This window comes from Erpetoichthys calabaricus, chromosome 8, assembly GCF_900747795.2.
Source record: "Erpetoichthys calabaricus chromosome 8, fErpCal1.3, whole genome shotgun sequence".
Lineage (NCBI taxonomy): Eukaryota > Metazoa > Chordata > Cladistia > Polypteriformes > Polypteridae > Erpetoichthys > Erpetoichthys calabaricus.
In genome coordinates, this window is record NC_041401.2 from 7,603,154 (window position 1) to 7,623,742 (window position 20,589).

At 41.2% G+C, this 20,589-nt stretch overlaps 1 protein-coding gene across 1 annotated transcript in view; it reads right to left on the bottom strand.

Annotated features, from left to right (window-relative positions):
* frzb (frizzled related protein) overlaps positions 1-20,589 on the bottom strand; it is a 73,198-nt gene that overhangs the window by 35,400 nt on the left and 17,209 nt on the right. The window contains exon 3 of the mRNA XM_051930695.1: positions 19,336-19,401. Coding sequence (XP_051786655.1) covers positions 19,336-19,401 — 66 coding nt within the window. The remainder of the gene's footprint in view (positions 1-19,335; positions 19,402-20,589) is intronic.

The following is a 20,589-nucleotide window of genomic DNA, read 5'->3' on the forward strand; positions in this document are numbered from 1 at the left end:
CCTCGGGGAATCCTGTGGGGGGTACTCCGAGAGTATGGGGTACCGGACCCCCTGATAAGAGCTGTTCGGTCCCTGTACGATCGGTGCCAGAGCTTGGTCCGCATTGCCGGCAGTAAGTCGAACCCGTTTCCAATGAGAGTTGGACTCTGCCAGAACTGCCCTTTGTCACCGACTCTGTTCATAACTTTTATGGACAGAATTTCTAGGCACAGCCAGGGTGTTGAGGGGGTCCGGTTTGGTGGACTCAGGATTGGGTCACTGCTTTTTGCAGATGATGTTGTCCTGTTTGCTTCATCAGGCCGTGATCTTCAGCTCTCTCTGGATCGGTTCGCAGCCGAGTGTGAAGCGGCTGGGATGAGAATCAGCACCTCCAAATCTGAGACCATGGTCCTCAGCCGGAAAAGGGTGGAGTGCCCTCTCAGGGTTGGGAGTGAGATCCTGCCCCAAGTGGAGGAGTTCAAGTATCTCGAGGTCTTGTTCACGAGTGAGGGAAGAATGGAGCGTGAGATCGACAGGCGGATCGGTGCGGCGTCTGCAGTGATGAGGGCTCTGCATCGGTCTGTCGTGGTGAAAAAGGAGCTGAGCCACAAGGCGAAGCTCTCAATTTACCAGTCGATCTATGTTCCTACCCTCACCTATGGTCATGAGCTATGGGTAGTGACCGAAAGAACGAGATCGCGAATACAAGCGGCTGAAATGAGTTTCCTCCGCAGGGTGTCTGGGCTTTCCCTTAAAGATAGGGTGAGAAGCTCAGTCATCCGGGAGGGGCTCAGAGTAGAGCCGCTGCTCCTCCGCATCGAGAGGAGTCAGATGAGGTGGCTCGGGCATCTGATCAGGATGCCTCCTGGACGCCTCCCTGGTGAGGTGTTCCAGGCACGTCTAACCGGGAGGAGGTCCCGGGGAAGACCCAGGACATATTGAAGGGACTATGTCTCCCGGCTGGCCTGGGAACGCCTTGGGATTCTCCCGGAAGAGCTAGAAGAAGTGGCCGGGGAGAGGGAAGTCTGGGCATCTCTGCTCAAGCTGCTGCCCCCACGACCCAACCTTGGATAAGCGGAAGAGGATGGATGGATGGATGGATGGAAAATACTGAAGTAACATGGAAAGCACATCGACGGCTCCCTTTACGGCTGATGGTTCAACCTGAATTCAGAGCTTGGGGCCCTTGGTGCTTTTCCCCTAGTTGGACGGAGGCCAAAGAAGAGGGTGCTTATGGGAAATGAAGTCCAACCACCAATCCTTCTGAACAGCCTGACATGTTGGCTCAGCCAGTTACTACCACTGTACGCCACTAGGTGGCAATGCTGCCACAGAATGACCCAACAAGGAGGGTCAGGACATGATGATTGGTCTTTGACCCATTGTGGAACATAAAGGACTCGTGTCCTCCTAAATAGCCAGGACCACATGTTGGGACAACTCTGTATAGCCATATGACAAGTGTCACACCTGTGTAACAGCAGTCAGAGTGGCAATGAAGTTGTAATGAGTGCACAAGGCAACAGCAGGAATATTTCATATTTAAATTATTATTATTATACTTATATGACCTGTGGGGGTGCAGGGGTGGGGTCCCCCTTAGTGTCCAGAGCACAGACGCATTCAGAAACACAAACAGTATTATCATACATCTATGACCCGGACTGAGCCCCCCTCCCTTTAACTTTTATAAATGGTGACCCTCAGATGATGGTGCCCTCGGTTGCCACCTAAGTCGTCTAGTGAAGGCATGTCAAACACGCGGCCCGCAACAGAAACTTGTGCGGCCCGCATGACAGATCCTAGTTAGCGCCGAACTTGTACAAAATGATTGATTCAATCACAAACGATAGTATTCTGCATCTTCGGTGTTACTTATTGACTTTTCTTACTTCTGCCTTCTGACAAAAGCGCGTTTCCCCGTGGCATTACGGTACCGGAAACGTCATCTGCTAGTATAGCCACGAGCCTTGACAAGTTAATGAGCCGCAGCGTCACAAATGAAGTGCTAGGCTGCAGCAGGGGTGGCCTTAGGCATGTGCTAACTATGCACCTGCACAGTGCCGCCAAATCCCAGGGGCCGCCACGCCAATATATATTGAATATAAAACAGAAAGAGAAAATAACGACACAGCTGACAGCAATGTGGCCGAAAAACATTGTGTTTCTTGTTAATTAGTACGCTGTATTTACAAATGTCGCTAGAGTCGGAGCAGTAAGCTATATGTAGTATTATAATGTTTTGCCGTAATGAGAATCATGGGGCGCCACTTGGTTTTCAAGTTAAGGACACGCGTATATAGAAGTGCGTCATGAGCACGAGGCGGCTATGCAGTGTCCGCAACGCTTTCATAAGATACCGTATTGACATTGCCAGGCGAAGGGGCCACCGATTCTTTCTCTGCCCAGAGCCGCCCCTGCTAAGGCTACACTACTGACTGGGTTGCTGAGACTGGCCACTGGGCAGAACTGACCATCACGAGTAGTAATAGCCCGCATATTTTCACGTTTTTTTGCTCTAGTTTCATGTAATTTTATGCTAGTATTGTAACAAACAGTTAGTGCAGACTACAGCTGAAGATCTGAAGTGGATGCGAGAAGTTGGTGAGTTGTTTGTTAACATATTTTTGTGATTTTGAGTTTGTAAAATTATTGTAGGTCAGGTGGCTTTTTGCATATCGGATTATTTTACAATATAATCTTTGAAGTAAACTTAGTAAAGTAAAATTTAATTTTTGGAGGATTTGTTTTCCAACTTGAATTACTGAGCAATGAATTCAGTGAGCATTTTCGTGATTTCAGTTCACGCGAACAGGGCATTGCACTGTTCTCTTACAACGTTGAGAATGCGCCTGAGAATATCCAAATGGAGTTGACTGAAGTGCAGTCAGATTCTATTCTGAAGGCAAAATACAACGAAGTTGGTGTGCCAGGCTTGTATGCTTACCTGCCACCCTCGTATGTGCAGATCCGTAAGTTGGCATCGAGAGTACTGTCTATGTTCAGAAGCACTTACCTTTGTGAGCAATTGTTTTCGTTAATGAAAGCTACTAAAACCCCACATCGCTCAAGACTTACCGTCGAGCACCTTTCATCGCTCATCAAAGTTGCAGCTGCACAAGATTTCAAGCCTGATATTGACGAGCTGGTTACTAACAAGAGATGCCAAGTGTCGGGACAAAAGAAATAAATCTCACACTGTAAGGCTCCTATATAAGCAATGAATATAATATAATGAATATCAATCATCAAGACACTATATGAAAGCGGTCGGGATTGTCCTTCCGTCCCGTGAGTGCAAAGCGTAGTGGTATTCTGCTTATTACAGACTTACTACTTGCGGCTTGTGGTACGAAGCGACGCGATGTGAGCAGAGTTCTGGTGCTTCCATCATTCCCTTGCTTTTGTGCGCGATGAGCTGGAAAAATAGACAAAATTATGTCTCTGGAAATAATTAATGTTGATGGAGTACAAATACCTCACCGCGTAGTAAATATCAGGGGAGATGGTGCTTGCTTATTCTCATCTATAGCTTATTTAGTGCATGAAACTCCGTCTTTAGCGGTACAGATTCGGGCTGGCATTGTACGACATGTTTTAAGTAATTGGTCAAGGTTTCAGCCATTTACAATGATGCCGTCAGGAATCTCTTATACAAATGAGCTTCAGTATCTCACTGAAATGTCAAAGTCTCAAACTTATGGTACCATTTCTGAGCTAATGGCAGCGGGAGAGTTGAGTTTCAAGTATATTATTATGGAGTCCTACACTCCAAGTTTGGACAGGCACTCGAGGGGATAAAAAAACGTAGGTTTTCGGGAGATGTTATGAATGGGCACCTTGACGTTCTCATTCCCTACACTTACATGTACACATGGAGCGCAAAAAAATTGAGGATAAAAGTCGGTCGCCTTAAAAGGAGGGTGAGCCTAGTAATATAATAAGGACCTAGCTAAGAGGTTAAGACTCTAATTCTACACTGTTGTATGGAGACTGCATGGAAATAAATTGCTTTTCTTTAAACTTTAAACTTTAAATGTTACATTTTTTAAAGTTTTCAGTATTGGAAAGAAAGCTACAGTAACTTTGTATAATAGTATAATAGTATTTGTTACAGTACGGCCCGCTGACGCACGTATGGCAGTCGAAGCGGCCCACCAATGGTAGTGAGTTTGACATGCCTGCTCTAGTGGATTGACCAGCTCTGTTGATATTGTTTTGCATTTGTTTATATTTTTATCTATTTTGTGTTTTATTGTTGTTTACATACAGTAACTCAGTGGTTCTCAATCTGTGGGGCATGAAGTAACAAAAAGGGGGGTGCGAAGATTTGAAAAAAAGAAAACAAGAATCGAAAATATGAACAATACATCTATTGAAACCAAAACAAACTAACTTAAACTACATTCTGATGCTAGAAAAATAAATATAGAGTTAGATAAATGTCGATAAAAGTTAAGTAGGTATAATAAAATATGCATCTATGATATATCATTAATTAAAAAAGAACAAATTGGTATTAGTGGGCTCCTTTCAAAAAAACGTTAGGGGGGCGCGATTCAAACTGTTATGAAAACTCAGGTCGCAAATACTTAAAGGTTGAGAAACGCTGGTGTAACTTATGAATTATCATTATTCAAATCCTCCTGCATATGTCAGAGCACTATTTTTGGATTTTTTCTTCAGCATCCAATACTATACAGCCTCATATACTGATTGGGAAATTAAACAGTAGGAATGTAAACCCATTTATCACACTATGGATTCAGAACTTTCTTTTAAATCGTTCACAGACAGTTAAAGTTCAGGACACTTTTTCAATAGCCATTCATTCAAACACAGGAAGTCCACAGGGTTGTGTGTCTTATCACCATTACTGTTTACTGTGTACACAAGTGACCTGAGACAGAACAATGACCACTGCTCCATTATTAAGTATGCGGATGACACCATGATCATAGGACGCATATCTGGGGAGGATGAAAGCCACTATCTAAATCAAGTGGACTGTATGGTAAAATGGTGCAATAAAAACTCTCTCACTCCGAATGTAAAAAAGACCAAAGAAATGATATTTGATTTTAAGAGACAGAAATCTGTATGTTCACCTATTGTAGTTCTGGGAGAGGAGGTAGAAATAGTGAATGAATATAAATACAGTGGAACTTACCTAGATAACAATCTTAACTGGAATACAAATACAAAAAAATTATTTTCTAAATGCAACCAGCGCTTATTTCTCCTCCATAAACTCAAACAATTTAAAGTAGACAAGGACCTCATGTTGTCCTTCTATCGTAGTCTGATCCAGTCCGTGATCACTTTCAGTTTCATTGCCTGGTTTAATAGTCTGACAAACCAAAACTCAAAAAATCTCCAGCAGTTTACGAAGTATGCAGCTAAAGTTATTGGGGCTGATGTAGATGATTTTGATTTGGATGACAGACATCCATTACATGTAGAACTAAACTTCAGTAAATCAGGAAGGAGAGTCGCTTTGAAAACCCACACAAATTGCTCCAGAAACTCCTTTCTTCCTAGTGCCATACGACTTTTCAATAAGAAATATCAGAGATAATGTTTAACGTTTTGATATATATCCTGTTACCTTTTTTTTTTTTGGTATAAATATGTTTTATCTAACTGCCTTACCTTAACCTTTCTTATTTCTATTGTCTGTTTTATTTCATTCTGTCTGTTACCTGTTATTAGATGCAACTGAGAAGGCAAATTTCATGTTTTCCTGTGTAAACATGACTAAATAAAGAAACCTAAACCTATTTTCTGCTGTTAGTTAAGGTGGCTTTAAATTTGATTTTAATATATGCACTTTGTGGGTGGAGCCCCACCAGGAGGTGTGGCCACCCTGTTGTCACTGCTGCTGGCTCCTCCCTCTGCCTTTATCTGGAAGCCTGATTGAGAGACCCAGCCAGTCGACCATTGAGAGCCATTTGTTGGAGTTCTGTAAGTCTTGCTTTCTTTTGATAGCTTCTGGTTCTGGATTTTTTGCATCAGCTGTTACATTTCGTTTGTGGATTTCATTTTGGGATTCATTTTCCGTGGATTACCTTTTCAGGCACATCCTTTTAGCTATTTTGAGCATTTTTGTTATTTCTTCTCCTTTTGTAAATAAACTCTCCATTTATAAAGACAGCTTGGAATTGTTTTCACAGTTGCAACTCCCTTGTAAGGCATTTTTGTATATTCTGGGACTCTTGTGGTCTTTTTTGAACTTTCAAAGCCAGCTTCCTATTTTGGGCCCAGCTAGGCCAGAAACCTGCAGGTTGTTGTCAGGGCTAAGCTGGTCTGAAGTGAGCCTCTATTACTAAAAACATTACTTTATAAAAATGATGTTCTGGCTGAGGGTGAGAAGAGGACCACGAGATGAAATGTAGTTAAAAACCAGAAATGAGTCGAAACTTTAATGATGAAAACTTTTTGCACCCGAAGCCAAATCGTTAACCCAAAGTCAGAGAGAATACTGGAAGCCAGAAATTCAAGAACGAAATACACTGCTTGATATCCAAATCACAGATTCAGAAAGAATCTCCACGCCAGATTTAAAGGGTCGCGCTGACGATGCAAGGCGTGGTGACGTCCAAAACAAGGTGGTGACCTGGAGCAGCATGCCGGGAATGGGAATCATAACATGGTGGCGCCCAATTACAAAACAAAATGATGTCACGGAACTGTGAATTAATTAATCATTATATTCAGGAAACATTAAAATGTAAGGAAACCACACAGAATGTTCTGGAAAAGAAGCAAATCACATTCCCGCGTATATTTTTGATATTCAAAATGCATTTTAAGAGTTTAAAAATTCTTAAAGTGAACAAATTATAACAAACTAGCCAACGCCCGCCGTAGCATACGGTGGTGTAAGAATAGGAACGGAAAACGGTGAGAAAGGAATTCAGAAATCAAGAAGAAATAAATACTTCTTGAGAGACGCAGTTGTGAAATTAGGCTTTCCGAATTTACGTACTATGGCCATGGCATCCTGATAGTTTTGTTGCATGTATCTTGGAATTCCTGGAAATGTGGACGGTAATCTGATCATTTTGCCTACACGTACGTTGTTATTTTCAGCATTTGCTTGCAGTGTGTCTGATAGTTCGACGTGCAGATCTTGTTGATGTAATCTGAGATAGTTGAGACGCGCACCCTCTGTTTTAACATACGCATCTACGACATACTGCTGGAATAGTTTGCCCCTGGAGTGCAAAATACTAAATGTATTCCTCATTGCTAATCTGTACGCGTAAAATTGGCATTGAGTAAGCCTTATTCGCTTGGCAGTTCTTTTATCGGGAACATGTTGTAAATCTTTGTGCCAGCCAATGTCTCCGTAAGGGTATAAAAGTGGGTAAACCATAGGATCGCAATTCATATTGAACGTGGAAATCTGTTTACAGGAGTTGCCTATGGGATAGATGCAAATGTCCTTTTCGGCAGGCGTTTCGCCTTCTTCTCCAATGAAAATCGCTGCAACATCGGTGTGACATGTCGGGGCATTGTATCGTCGTAAATCCTGTCTAGTCTGGGAGTAACAAATTGAAATGCATGATACCATCCCCCCAAGTACCCCCCCACCCCCCCACCCCGCGTCTTCAGCCTGGAGCGGTGGACACAAAGAAGGCCTTACTGTCTCGATCTCGAGGCTCTACTAGTGGTGTTACAGTGCAGGAGACCCATAATGTATTAAGGAGCCTGACCATGCAAGGCTCTGTTTTATTATATCGTATCCTGAATGTCGAGAGGTTTACTTACCTCGGCAGTGACATTCATGTCTCTGGTGACTCTTCCTATGAAGTCAGTAGATGGACTGAGACAGCATGGGGGGTCATGAGGTCACTGGAAAGGGGTGTGTGGCGCTCCCGATATCTCTGTAAAAGGACGAAGGTCCAGGTCTTTAGAGTCCTGGTGCTTCCTGAAGGCGAGACTCATGAAGTCCTGAATGAGGCACATGACCTGCATTGTGAGGGAGGGCCAGTTACGGCACTACGGTCAAACCATTAGATCCATCATGGAAACCACAGGAAGAGCCTCCTAGATGGCCCTGGATAAAGAGGGGTGATCTGTGGACCATTGCTACTGGGTCACAAGATGGTGACTGGGCCAGTAAAACCCAGGTGAGGGTTTCTGATGTTGTGAGACCTGACACACCCAGGGTACATCGCTTTCGGATGTATCTGCTCATCTAGAAGTAACCAGGAGTAACAAAATAGTCAAGGTAAAAATAAGGTTGAAACCAGAATTCAGAAGAATACGAGCAAGGATCGCCACACAAGTTACTAAGAAAGGCGTTTGAGAGATCAGAGCACAAGGCAAAATGGCTTCCATCAACTCAGATCAGGAACTAATCTTTCCAAGTGAGATCTGAGTGCGCCACTAGCAGAGGAGCTAAACTGCTTCTTTGCTTGCTTTGAATCATCACAACAGCAGCACTCACCTGCTCCAGCCCTGCTCCCACCCTCACCGGGTTCCTGCACCACTCCACTCACTGTAAAGGGGCACGATGTCAGACGGGTGCTCCTGGCAGTGAACCCCAAGAAGGCTGCCGGCCCAGATGGAGTGCCCGGTAGGGTGCTCAGAGCGTGTGCCCACCAGCTCACCTTTATCTTTACCAAAATCTTCAACCTCTCCCTAGCCCAGGCAGTCATTCCATCCTGCCTAAAATCAGCCACAATTATTCCAGTGCCGAAGAAGTCTCCCATCACCAGCCTAAATGATTATCGCCCTGTGGCCCTCACTCCAGTAATCATGAAGTGCTTCGAGAGACTGGTTCTCCAGCACATCAAGGACTATCTCCCCCAAGACTTTGATCCCTACCAATTCGCATATCGCATGAAGAGATCCACAGAAGAAGCCATTGCTGTAGCTTTCCACTCTGTGCTGAGCCATCTGGAGCAGCAGCAGAGCTACGTCCAGATGCTCTTTGTGGATTACAGCTCAGCTTTTAATCCAATCATTCCTGACATTCTCATCACCAAACTGGTCACTCTTGGCCTCCCCCCTCTCACATGTGTCTGGATAAAAGACTTTCTTACCAACTGGCTCCAGACTGTGAGACTCGGACCCCACCACTCCTCCATTCGGACACTGAACACCGGTACCCCGCAAGGCTGTGTGCTGAGCCCCCTTCTGTACTGTCTCTACACCCACGACTGCAGTCTGGCCCACAACAACAACCTCATCGTCAAGTTTGCTGATGACACCACAGTGGTCGGATTCATCTAAAAGCGAGACAAGGCAGCTTACAGAGAGGAGGTCCTGAAGTTGGCAGCCTGGTGTTCAAAGAACAATCTGGCTCTGAACACCAGGAAAACCAAGGAGATCATTGTCGACTTCAGGAGGCACAGCACTGACTTAGCCCCCCTTTACTTCAACGGCGAGTGTGTGGAGAGGGTCCATACCATCCGGTTTCTTGGGTTCCTTATCTTCGCTGACATCTCCTGGACAGACAACATCACAGCAGTCATCAAGAAGGCTCAACAGCGGTTACACTTCCTGAGGGTCCTCAGAAAGCACAACCTGGACTCCAACCTGCTAGTGACCTTCTACCGCTCGTCCATCGAGAGCCTGCTGACATACTGTATCACAGTATGGTATGGCAGCTGCACCATGGCAGACAGGGAGAGGCTTCAGCGAGTAGTAAAGGCAGCACAGAAGATCATCGGCTGCCCTCTCCCCTCCTTGATGGACATTTACACCTCCCGCTGCCTCAGCAAGGACAGCTGCCACCCTGGCTCTGATCTGTTTGACCTGCTGCCCTCAGGGAGGCACTACAGGGGCATCACAACAAGGACAGACAGACTCAACAACAGTTTTTTCCCAAAAGCCATAACCATCCTAAACTCACACGGGCACTGACTACATAGTCTGACCCCCCAACCCCTGGACTTCCTTCTATCCATCAACTGTGTAATATCCAATATCTAAATGGTACTGAATAATAAACTGTGTAATATCTGTATACTGTACAATATCATTACTCTCAGGGTCCAACATCCACTACTCACTGCACATGATCATCATTATTGTGCAATATTTAAATTATGTGCAATAACCCAATAGTGCAATAGGTATTTATTCTTTCCAGTATTTAAATAATGTGCAATAACTCGATTTAGTTATTATTCTTTCCATTTGTATATAGCATCGCAGAACACTTTTTTGCAACTTTTTGCACCATTTGTTTGTTTATTTGTTTATTTACTTGTTGTGTTCTACATATATGTCTGCACTGAAGGAGCTGCTTTTAATCTCACTGTACATGCATATAGTGACAATAAAAGGCATTCTATTCTATTCTATTAACCCCCACGGGTAACTGGTCAGAGGTCACGACCTCCAAAGGCACGCCCCTTAGAAACGCAAAAGCGACCCAAGTAACAGGAACACAAGATAGCGCCCAGCTTGTACATCACATGATTGACCGCTCTGCGTGAAGAAGCCATGAACTGTCAGTCAAAATGAAGGCGCTGGTAACGTTAAGTGTAAAATGCAGCTTTGTAATATCGATGATTTGGGCACAGCAAAATTAAATGTCGGTGAAAATGGTAGGAATAAATGAACACAAAGAGAAGTAAGCTTTAAATTAAACAAAAAAAGAAAACAAATGAAAGAAATGTAAATTATTACCTCAAAACCCCCCATTTAGAGTGTCTAACCTCGAAAAACGATCAAGGGGAAGGCTGAAAAAATTTAAATAAATGTCCGAATGTCACAGATGGTGCCACCATACTCTGAATCCAGAGATTAGGAACTGCAATGATTTGGGGTTTGTGTGCATTGTTCCCAGATTTCTACTTGTTGGTACTTACTATGATTCTTTTCTTCTTCTTCTTCATTTGTTTTGTTAGTTTGTTTTTATTTTCACCGCCATTTTGTTGGTCACACTAAGTAGTGACGAGCGATTCACGAACGATTTCATTCTCACGTTTCAGTGAGTCTTTAGCAGCGCATCCTGAAATGGACTGTGATTCTCAGCAGCCCCGTGGTTAGTGTGCCCCTGGGCAGCTTCTCCTGTTGCCGCTAGGGTTGCTGGGGGAAGGAAGATGAGGAGCAAGAAGTTGGCCGGAAATCTCAATCCTCTTATGTGTTTTTTGTTACTCCACTTTTACTGCTGCAAGAAAGCCTCTCTATTGGATTACAGTTACCCACTCCAGACAGATTTGTGCTGTGTGTCCTGCATTAGTTTGTCTGTGTGGTTTCGTCAACATCGCTGTCTTCAGAGCGTGATCCAAACAGTTTCAATTCATCATTAACGATGGACAATTTATTAATGATTTGTTCTTTTTGAATGATTCTTTTCAGTAAATCATCTAAATTGATTTGTGAGTACAAATGAATCGGTTCAGTGGAACTCAATGGAAGAATGATTCTCATTCATTTCATTCATGATTGAGTCATTACCTGATGATCAGTTTAATGATGCTTGTTAATTTCACTCGCAAACGAATCAGTGCCTAAGAACCAGTCTAAGGATTCTTGTTCATTTGATTCATGACGGAATCACTACTTGTGAATCAGCTCTAGCGATTCTCGTTCATTTGATTCATGAATGAGTTACTAAGACTCAGTCTAGTGATTCTCGTACATTTGATTTGCAAACGAATCTCTACCTAAGAACCAGTCTAATGATTCTCATTCATTTAGTTCGTGAATGAGTTACTACCCGATAACCAGTCTAGCGATTCTCATTTAATTGATTCACAAATGAATCAACATTCAAGGACCAGTGTAATAATTCTTGTTCATTTCATTACTGAATGAGTCAGTACCCGATGATCAGTTTGATGATGCTTGTTAATTTCACTCGCAAATGAATCAGGACTAGTCTAACGATTTTCGTTCATTTATTTTGTGAATGAGTTACTACCTGATAACCATTCTAGCAATTCTCGTTCATTTACTTTGTGAATGAATTACTAACTGAGATTCATTCTAATGATACTCTCTCATTTCATTCGTGAATGAGTAATTACTCGATGATCAGTTTAATGATGCTTGTTAATTTCACTCGCAATCTAATCAGTGCCTAAGAACCAGTCTAACGATTCTTATTCATTTGATTCATGACTGAATCACTACTTAAGAACCAGTCTAACGATTATTGTTCATTTAATTTCTGAATGAGTCAGTACACAAGGACTAGTCTAACGATTCTCGTTCATTTAGTTTGTGAATGAGTTACTATCCAATAACCAGTCTAGAGATTCTCATTTATTTGATTCATAAACGAATCGGTACTCAAGAACCAGTCTAATAATTCCTGTTCATCTAATTCGTGAATGAATTACTAACTGAGATTCATTCTAATGATACTCTCTCATTTCATTCATGAATGAGTCAGTACCCGATGATCTTTTTAATGTTTTTTAATTTCACTCGCAAATGAATCAGTGCCTAAGAACCAGTCTAAGGATTCTTGTTCATTTGATTCATGACTGAATCACTACTTGTGAATCAGCTCTAGCGATTCTCGTTCATTTGATTCATGAATGAGTTACTAAGACTCAGTCTAGTGATTCTCGTACATTTGATTTGCAAACGAATCTCTAACTAAGAACCAGTCTAACGATTCTCATTCATTTAGTTCGTGAATGAGTTACTACCCGATAACCAGTCTAGCGATTCTCATTTAATTGATTCACAAATGAATCAACATTCAAGGACCAGTGTAATAATTCTTGTTCATTTCATTACTGAATGAGTCAGTACCCGATGATCAGTTTGATGATGCTTGTTAACTTCACTCGCAAACGAATCAGGACTAGTCTAATGATTTTCATTCATTTATTTTGTGAATGAGTTACTAACTGAGATTCATTCTAATGATACTCTCTCATTTCATTCGTGAATGAGTCATTACCTGATGATCAGTTTAATGATGCTTGTTAATTTCACTAGCAAACAAATCAGTGCCTAAGAACCAGTCTAACGATTCTTGTTCATTTGATTCATGAACAAATTACTATTTGAGAATCAGTCTAGCGATTCTCACACATTTGATGCACAAATGAATCTCTACTTAAGAACCAGTCTAACGATTATTGTTCATTTCATTTCTGAATGAGTCAGTACACGAGGACTAGTCTAACGATTCTCGTTCATTTAGTTTGTGAATGAGTTACTATCCGATAACCAGTCTGGAGATTCTCATTTATTTGATTCACAAACGAATCGATACTCAAGAACCAGTCTAATAATTCCTGTTTATCTAATTCGTGAATGAGTTGCTAACTGAGATTCATTCTAACGATACTCTCTCATTTCATTCGTGAATGAGTCAGTACCCGATGATCAGTTTAATGTTTTTTAATTTCACACATAAATGAATCAGTGCCTAAGAACCAGTCTAACAATTCCTGTTCATTTGATTCATGACTGAGTTACTAAGACTCAGTCTAGTGATTATCGTATATTTGATTTGCAAACGAATCTCTACCTAAGAACCAGTCTAACGATTCTTATTCATTTAGTTCATGAATGAGTTACTACCCGATAACCAGTCTAGCGATTCTCATTTATTTGATTCACAAACGTATCGATATTCAAGGACCAGTGTAATAATTCTTGTTCATTTCATTACTGAATGAGTCATTAGGTTAGGTTAGGTTTAGGTTTATTTGTCATATATAGGTTAACACAGGGTCAACATACAATGAAATTTACCCGATGATCAGTTTAATGATGCTTGTTAATTTCACTTGCAAATGAATCAGGACTAGTCTAACGATTTTTCGTTCATTTAGTTTGTGAATGAGTTACTACCTGATAACCATTCTAGCAATTCTCGTTCATTTAGTTTGTGAATGAATTACTAACTGAGATTCATTCTAATGATACTCTCTCATTTCATTCGTGAATGAGTCATTACCCGATCATCAGTTTAATGATGCTTAATTTCACTCGCAAACGAATCAGGACTAGTCTAACAATTTTCGTTCATTTCGTTAAGTGTGGCTATATTGTATGGAATGTTACATTACAACGATTATCATTCATTTCATTTCTGAATGAGTCAGTAACTGAGGACTAGATTAAGGATTCTCGTTTATTTGACTTATGAACAAATCTCTACCTAAGAACCAGCCTAAAGTCTATCATTCATTTTCTTTCTGAACTAGCTGTCCCCTCCGGCTCCACCCAAGTAGTAATGAAGCAGGACAAGCTGTAAAAAATCATAAAAACATTTTTAAAAAATGGTAATTCAAGGCAAGGGGAAGGTAGGTACGGTCCAACGTCAAACATCGGCACTGTATCTGATTGTGTTCAGCTCTGACAGGAGAGTGCCCCCCACATGGGGAGAAAAGTACGTGGCCATGATATCTGTGCCAATCACAGCCTCTCTGTCAGATTTGCGCGAATGTAACAGTTCCACAAGTGAACTATGATACTTAGCATGATGAGAGAAGTTGCAAAATCAACCGGAATGTTCCAGAAAATTCTAGAAAAAAAAACCCAATCTAAATCCATTAAGTAGTTCTGTCTCTAAAGTCTTCTGTGTATCTGTGCAACTCTGTGACCCGAGCATTTCACTTTCACCAAATAACAGATCTTTTAATTCTCGCTGATACGCCTCTTCATTGGGAAGAAACACTACGTTTCTCTGATGGCAACACGAATTAGCCGATCTACAAGTCTCCGACTTAATCTTTAAAGCCTTACAATATCTACATACTTCTGTCATATCACCTATGTCCATATATTCGATCTCTTTTCGCTGTTTCGTTATTTCACCAAGTAATAATTTCCATTTGTTAGCGCTAATGCGATCTTTACTATCAATTTTTTGAGACTTTCTATTTTTTCGTACCTCCTATTATCTCTAACCTGCTCTGCATGTGTATTGTGCCAGCGTTTTTGAATTCTTTACGACGTTCTACTTATCTCTCTGAAAAAGTCTCGTCTCGTCCCACAATTTTTTTAAATAATAGAGAGACTAGCCGTGCCCCATGGCTCCACCCGCGTAGAAGTGAAACAGGACAGTGAGGAGGGTCCTGCCCGGCTCCCCACTCCTGACGTCACACTCCCCCCCTCCCCTCAGCCCGCAACCTCTGTCTCGGATTACCGCAAATATATAGCTCCTGCAATTGAATTATGATTCTTAGCGTGATGAGAGAAGTCGCAAAATCAACCGGAATGTTCAAGCAAATTAGAGAAACAACTCCAGCTAAACTAGTTAGTTCTCTCATGAAAAGTGGACAGATATACAGACAGACAGACAGATGATGGATTTTTTATATATAGAGATATAGATGAGTCAGTACACAAGGACTGGTCTAACATCCATCCATCCATCCATCCTCTTCCGCTTATCCGAGGTCAGGTCGCGGGGGCAGCAGCTTGAGCAGAGATAACCAGACTTCCCTCTCCCCGGCCACTTCTTATAACTCTTCCGGGGGAATCCCGAGGTGTTCCCAGGCCAGCCGGGAGACATAGTCCATCCAGCGTGTCCTCGGTCTTACTCAGGGCCTCCTCCCGGTTGGACGTGCCCAGAACACCTCACCAGGGAGGCGTCCAAGAGGCATCCTGATCAGATGCCCGAGCCACCTCATCTGACTCCTCTCGATGCGGAGGAGCAGCGGCTCTACTCTGAGTCCCTCCCGGATGACTGAGCTTCTCACCCTATCTTTAAGGGAGAGACCAGACACCCTGCGGAGAAAACTCATTTCAGCCGCTTGTATTTGTGATCTCGTTGTTTCGGTCACTACCCATAGCTCATGACCATAGGTGAGGGTAGGAACATAGATCAACTGGTAAATTGAGAGCTTTGCCTTGCGGCTCAGCTCCTTTTTCACCACGACAGACCGATGCAGAGCCCGCATCACTGTGGACGCCGCACCGATCCGCCTGTCGATCTCACGCTCCATTCTTCCCTCACTCGTGAACAAGAACCTGAGATACTTGAACTCCTCCACTTGAGGCAGGATCTCACTCCCAACCCTGAGAGGGTACTCCACCCTTTTCCGGCTGAGGACCATGGTCTCGGATTTGAAGGTGCTGATTCCCATCCCAGCCGCTTCACACTCGGCTGCGAACTGATCCAGAGAGAGCTGAAGATCACGGCCTGATGAGGCAAACAGGATCGGGTCACTGCTTTTTTTTGCAGATGATGTTGTCCTGAGTCCACCAAACCGGACCCCCTCAATGCCCTGCCTACGCCTAGAAATTCTGTCCATAAAAGTTATGAACAGAATCGGTGACACTGTCACTGGTCTAACAGTTCTCGTTCATTTGATTTGTGAATAAATCACTGTTTGACAATCAGTCTAATGATTACGGTTCATTTCATTTGTGAATGAGTTTACTACCTGAGGACCAGCCTAATGATTCTGTATGGAAATAGGACAATGGCCTATGAATTATCATGCTAAATCTATACTAATAAAAGGCAAAGCCCTCACTGACTGACTCACTGACTGACTCACTCATCACTAATTCTCCAACTTCCCGTGTAGGTAGACGGCTGAAATTTGGCAGGCTCATTCCTTACAGCTTACTTACAAAAATTAGGCAGGTTTCATTTCGAAATTCTACGCGTAATGGTCATAACTGGAACCTTTTTTTTGTCCATATACTCTAATGGAGGAGGCGGAGGCACGTATCGCGTCATCACGCCTCCTACGTAATCACGTGAACTAAAAACAAGGAAGAGATTTACAGCACGAGTCAAACGCAGGAACGAAGGTAAATGACGTTAATTTTTGAGTGTCTTTTAATACTGTGTAAGTATACATATTAACACATGTGCAATTAAACGTGTGCATTTACGGGGTGATTTCTCAGGCTTAAAAGCTCGCCTTTTATTAAAGAGGTAAATGCAAACTGTTTTCATTCTGAAGGGCACAAACCATTAGATTTCATGCTCAAGAGTAAACTCAGCACACAGCTTGGTCATATTACAACCGGTTCATTTTCCTCAGTTTAAAAAGGTTTACTTTTCTTCTTAATAAAATTTTTAAAGCAGTACTTTGCCGCTGTGAAGCGCGGGTATTTTGATATATATCAAAATATATCGCGTCATCACGCCTCCCACGTAAGCATGTGAACTGACCCGCTGCCGTTTGCAATGCCATAGTCGCGAGATACAAGTATAATGAGAAGACACGAGGTATGGACATCGCAACATCACACAAGACAGCGGCTCATGTGAAGTGACTGAACGCAGCAGGAGTGATCACTTCGATGAATCAAACCTGTTCAAAAAACACATTACACAATTGATAAGGTACGAAAACAATATGAAACTGATTGTGGATTTGCGTACAGCCACTGAAACTTTGTGACGGCACGAGACTTCAGGTCACGTGTCTGCAAAAGAACATCATTGAGGCAACTATTTTTACTGGTGGTGGCTCAGGGGAGAGAGTTTTTATTCCTCGCATCCCCGTTATACCCTCTGATCTCCCATTTCAATTCAAACGCCTCCAATTTCCACTAAGGCTCTGCTTCGCAATGACAATTAATAAGTCTCAGGGACAGACCCTACAAAAGGTTGGCATTGATTTGAGGCAAGACAGCTTTTCACATAGCAAACTGTACGTTGCATGCTCAAGAGTAAGCTCAGCACACAGGTTGGTCATATTACAAGCAGAGGGGCGAACTGACAATGTGCTATACAAAGAGATCCTTAACAAATAATTATTGATACATTTTCCCTCATTTTAAAAAGGTTTACTTTTCTTCTTATTAAAATTTTTAAAGCAGTACTTCGCCGCTGCGAAGCGCGGGTATTTTGATATATATATGTACATATGTATATATTATATGTATATATATATATATATATATATATATATATATATATATATCTATATATATATATATATATATATATATATAGATATGTGTGTGTATATATATATATCTATATATATATATAGATATGTGTGTGTATATATATATCTATATATCTATATATCTATATATATGTAGATATGTGTATATATATATATATATGTAGATATGTATATGTATGTATATATGTAGATATATATATATATATATATATATATATTTATATGTATATATGTAGATATGTATATATATATATATATATATATATATATATATATATATAGATATGTAGATATATATATATATATAAATATATATATATATATATGTAGATATGTAGATATATATGTAGATATATAAATATACTGTATATATATATATATGTGTCTGTGTGTGTATATATGTATGTGTGTATATATATATGTATGTGTATATGTATATATGTGTGTGTATGTATGTGTATATATATGTTGACATATGTATATATATATATATATATATATATATATATATATATATGTGTATATGTAGATATGTGTATATGTATATTTATGTTTATGTGTGTGTATTATATATATATAAGACAGCAACACTCATAACAATAACAACACAATTACATTGACAATCATGTTACGTTATTTTTAAAATGTTTCCTTTTCTTTTTCATAACCTCTTTAACACACTACTTCTCGTATTTTGCTAGTATACAAATAAGTGTCTGTTTATCTGTGTGTCTGTCCAGTTGCTATGTCTCTGTCATCCTAACAGATGGCACATCACACACATTTCTGGTAATAAAATGCAATGCATCTGCCATTCCAACAGATGGTGCATCACAGCTGTTTGTAGTAATGCATTTTATTACTACGTGCATTACAAAGTACATTTCAGTAGATGGTGCAGTGCAAATGTTAACGCTGAGGTCTACCTTGATTATTTTGATTTCAACCCGTAGCGTAGTTAGTGTTTCAATTTTCCATTTATAACAACTGCAATAATGAATTCTACAAAACAAACAGTCGGTACACTCTGCTATGCTCGTATCGTTACTCCATTGTGTGATGAATGAGAGAATCATCAGTAGGTCCATTCATGTTCTTGACAGTAGTAGGTGTCATTTCGCTTAACTTCTCATTGTTTCTGATAGATTAGTTTTGCCTGCTCCCCATTTTTGGGGCCTGCTTTGCTGAGCCTCTTCTGGGCAGGTTAGTGAAGATCCTGGTCTTCTTCTTCTTAGCCTATATTTGGAATCCTCACTCCCAGGTTGCCTTTTTGAAAACCCCGTGTTACTGGAAAACCTTGGCTCCTGGACCTTATCAGAGAAAGTTTCAAGTGTTGGAATCAAGTCCAAGGGTTGGGTGTAGAATGACCTCATTCCAGACTGTTATGGATGTTACCATGTCCTATTTCTGAATGCGTGTGGTGTCATTTTGCATTTTTGTTTCTTAGAGATAACAATATTGGGATGAATGGACAAAATCTGGACACATCGAATCACCAGAACATTCAAACTGTCCGTGAAGAAAAAAAAAATGTGTGACTCACCATAGTTGTAATTGTTCCTCAAGTAGGTCTTCTGGTTGGGCTTGATGGGCTTACACTTGCAGTGGTCTGTGAAACAAAGAGGTCAAGGGTCAGCTGTTGACAGATACACAGGTGAAAAACATTGTGACTCAAGGAGTGCGTGCCATTCTGACTGCTGGCAAGGAGCCCATGGGCACCACCCACAGCAGAGACCCTCATTAGAGCTGGAGAACACTCATAACATCAGGATGAACTTTAAAGGCCACTCCAAGCTAGTAGACAGATGGGACAAATGTTTAGCTCGTTTGAATATTTGCAGTATTCACCTGGATGATGCGATGGCAGACATTTTTGCGCCAGTACACTCGCCACACATTAGCTGTTAGGTGGTGTGAACTTGTGAAAGAGAGAGTGCCAATTACAGAACGGGGGTAAGCTTTTAAGTGTGGAGACAGTCGAGGAGCAGTGGAACAGGTTTAAAAATGTTTTACATGTAATGCAGGACAGATACAGACCTAAATTTGGAATTCATAGGAAATGAAAAAAAAACTCCACGGTGGATTAATAAAGATTTAAAAAAGAAGTTGCAAAGGAAAAAACTGCTTTATAAGGCATATAAGACTAATGAGTGCAAAGTGAATTGTAGAGCGTATGAGAACATGAGGGCAACCATTAAGAAGGATATCAGGAAGGCTAAAAGACAGTTGGAGAGGAATATAACAGATAAGGTGAGAGACGACCCTAAGAGATTATGTCAGTATTTTAGTAATAAAAGAACAGTCAAGGAGGAGGTGAAGTGCATCAGGAATAGTGAAGGGGAATTAAAAGATACAGACAATGAAATAGCGGATGAACTAAACTTACATTTTTCTGAGTTGTTTACAAGTGAGCAAGTGGATAACCTGCAGCAGTAACAGGGACTACCAAGGAGGTACTGAGGGATTTGGAAATTGTAGAGAGAGAAGAGCAGCGTAAATTAAACAGGCTGAAATCAAACAAATCACCAGGACCAGATGATATTTACCCTTGCGTTCTTAAGGAGGCCAGTGAGTGCAGATATAAACCCTTGACGCATACAAGTGGGTACGGAAAGTATTCAGACCCCCTTCAATTTTTCACTCTTTGTTATATTGCAGCCATTTGCTAAAATCATTTAAATTATTTTTTTTCCTCATTAATGTACACACAGCACCCCATATTGTCAGACAAAAAAAAGAATTTTTGAAATTGTTGCAGATTTATTAAAAAAGAAAAACTGAAATATCACATGGTCCT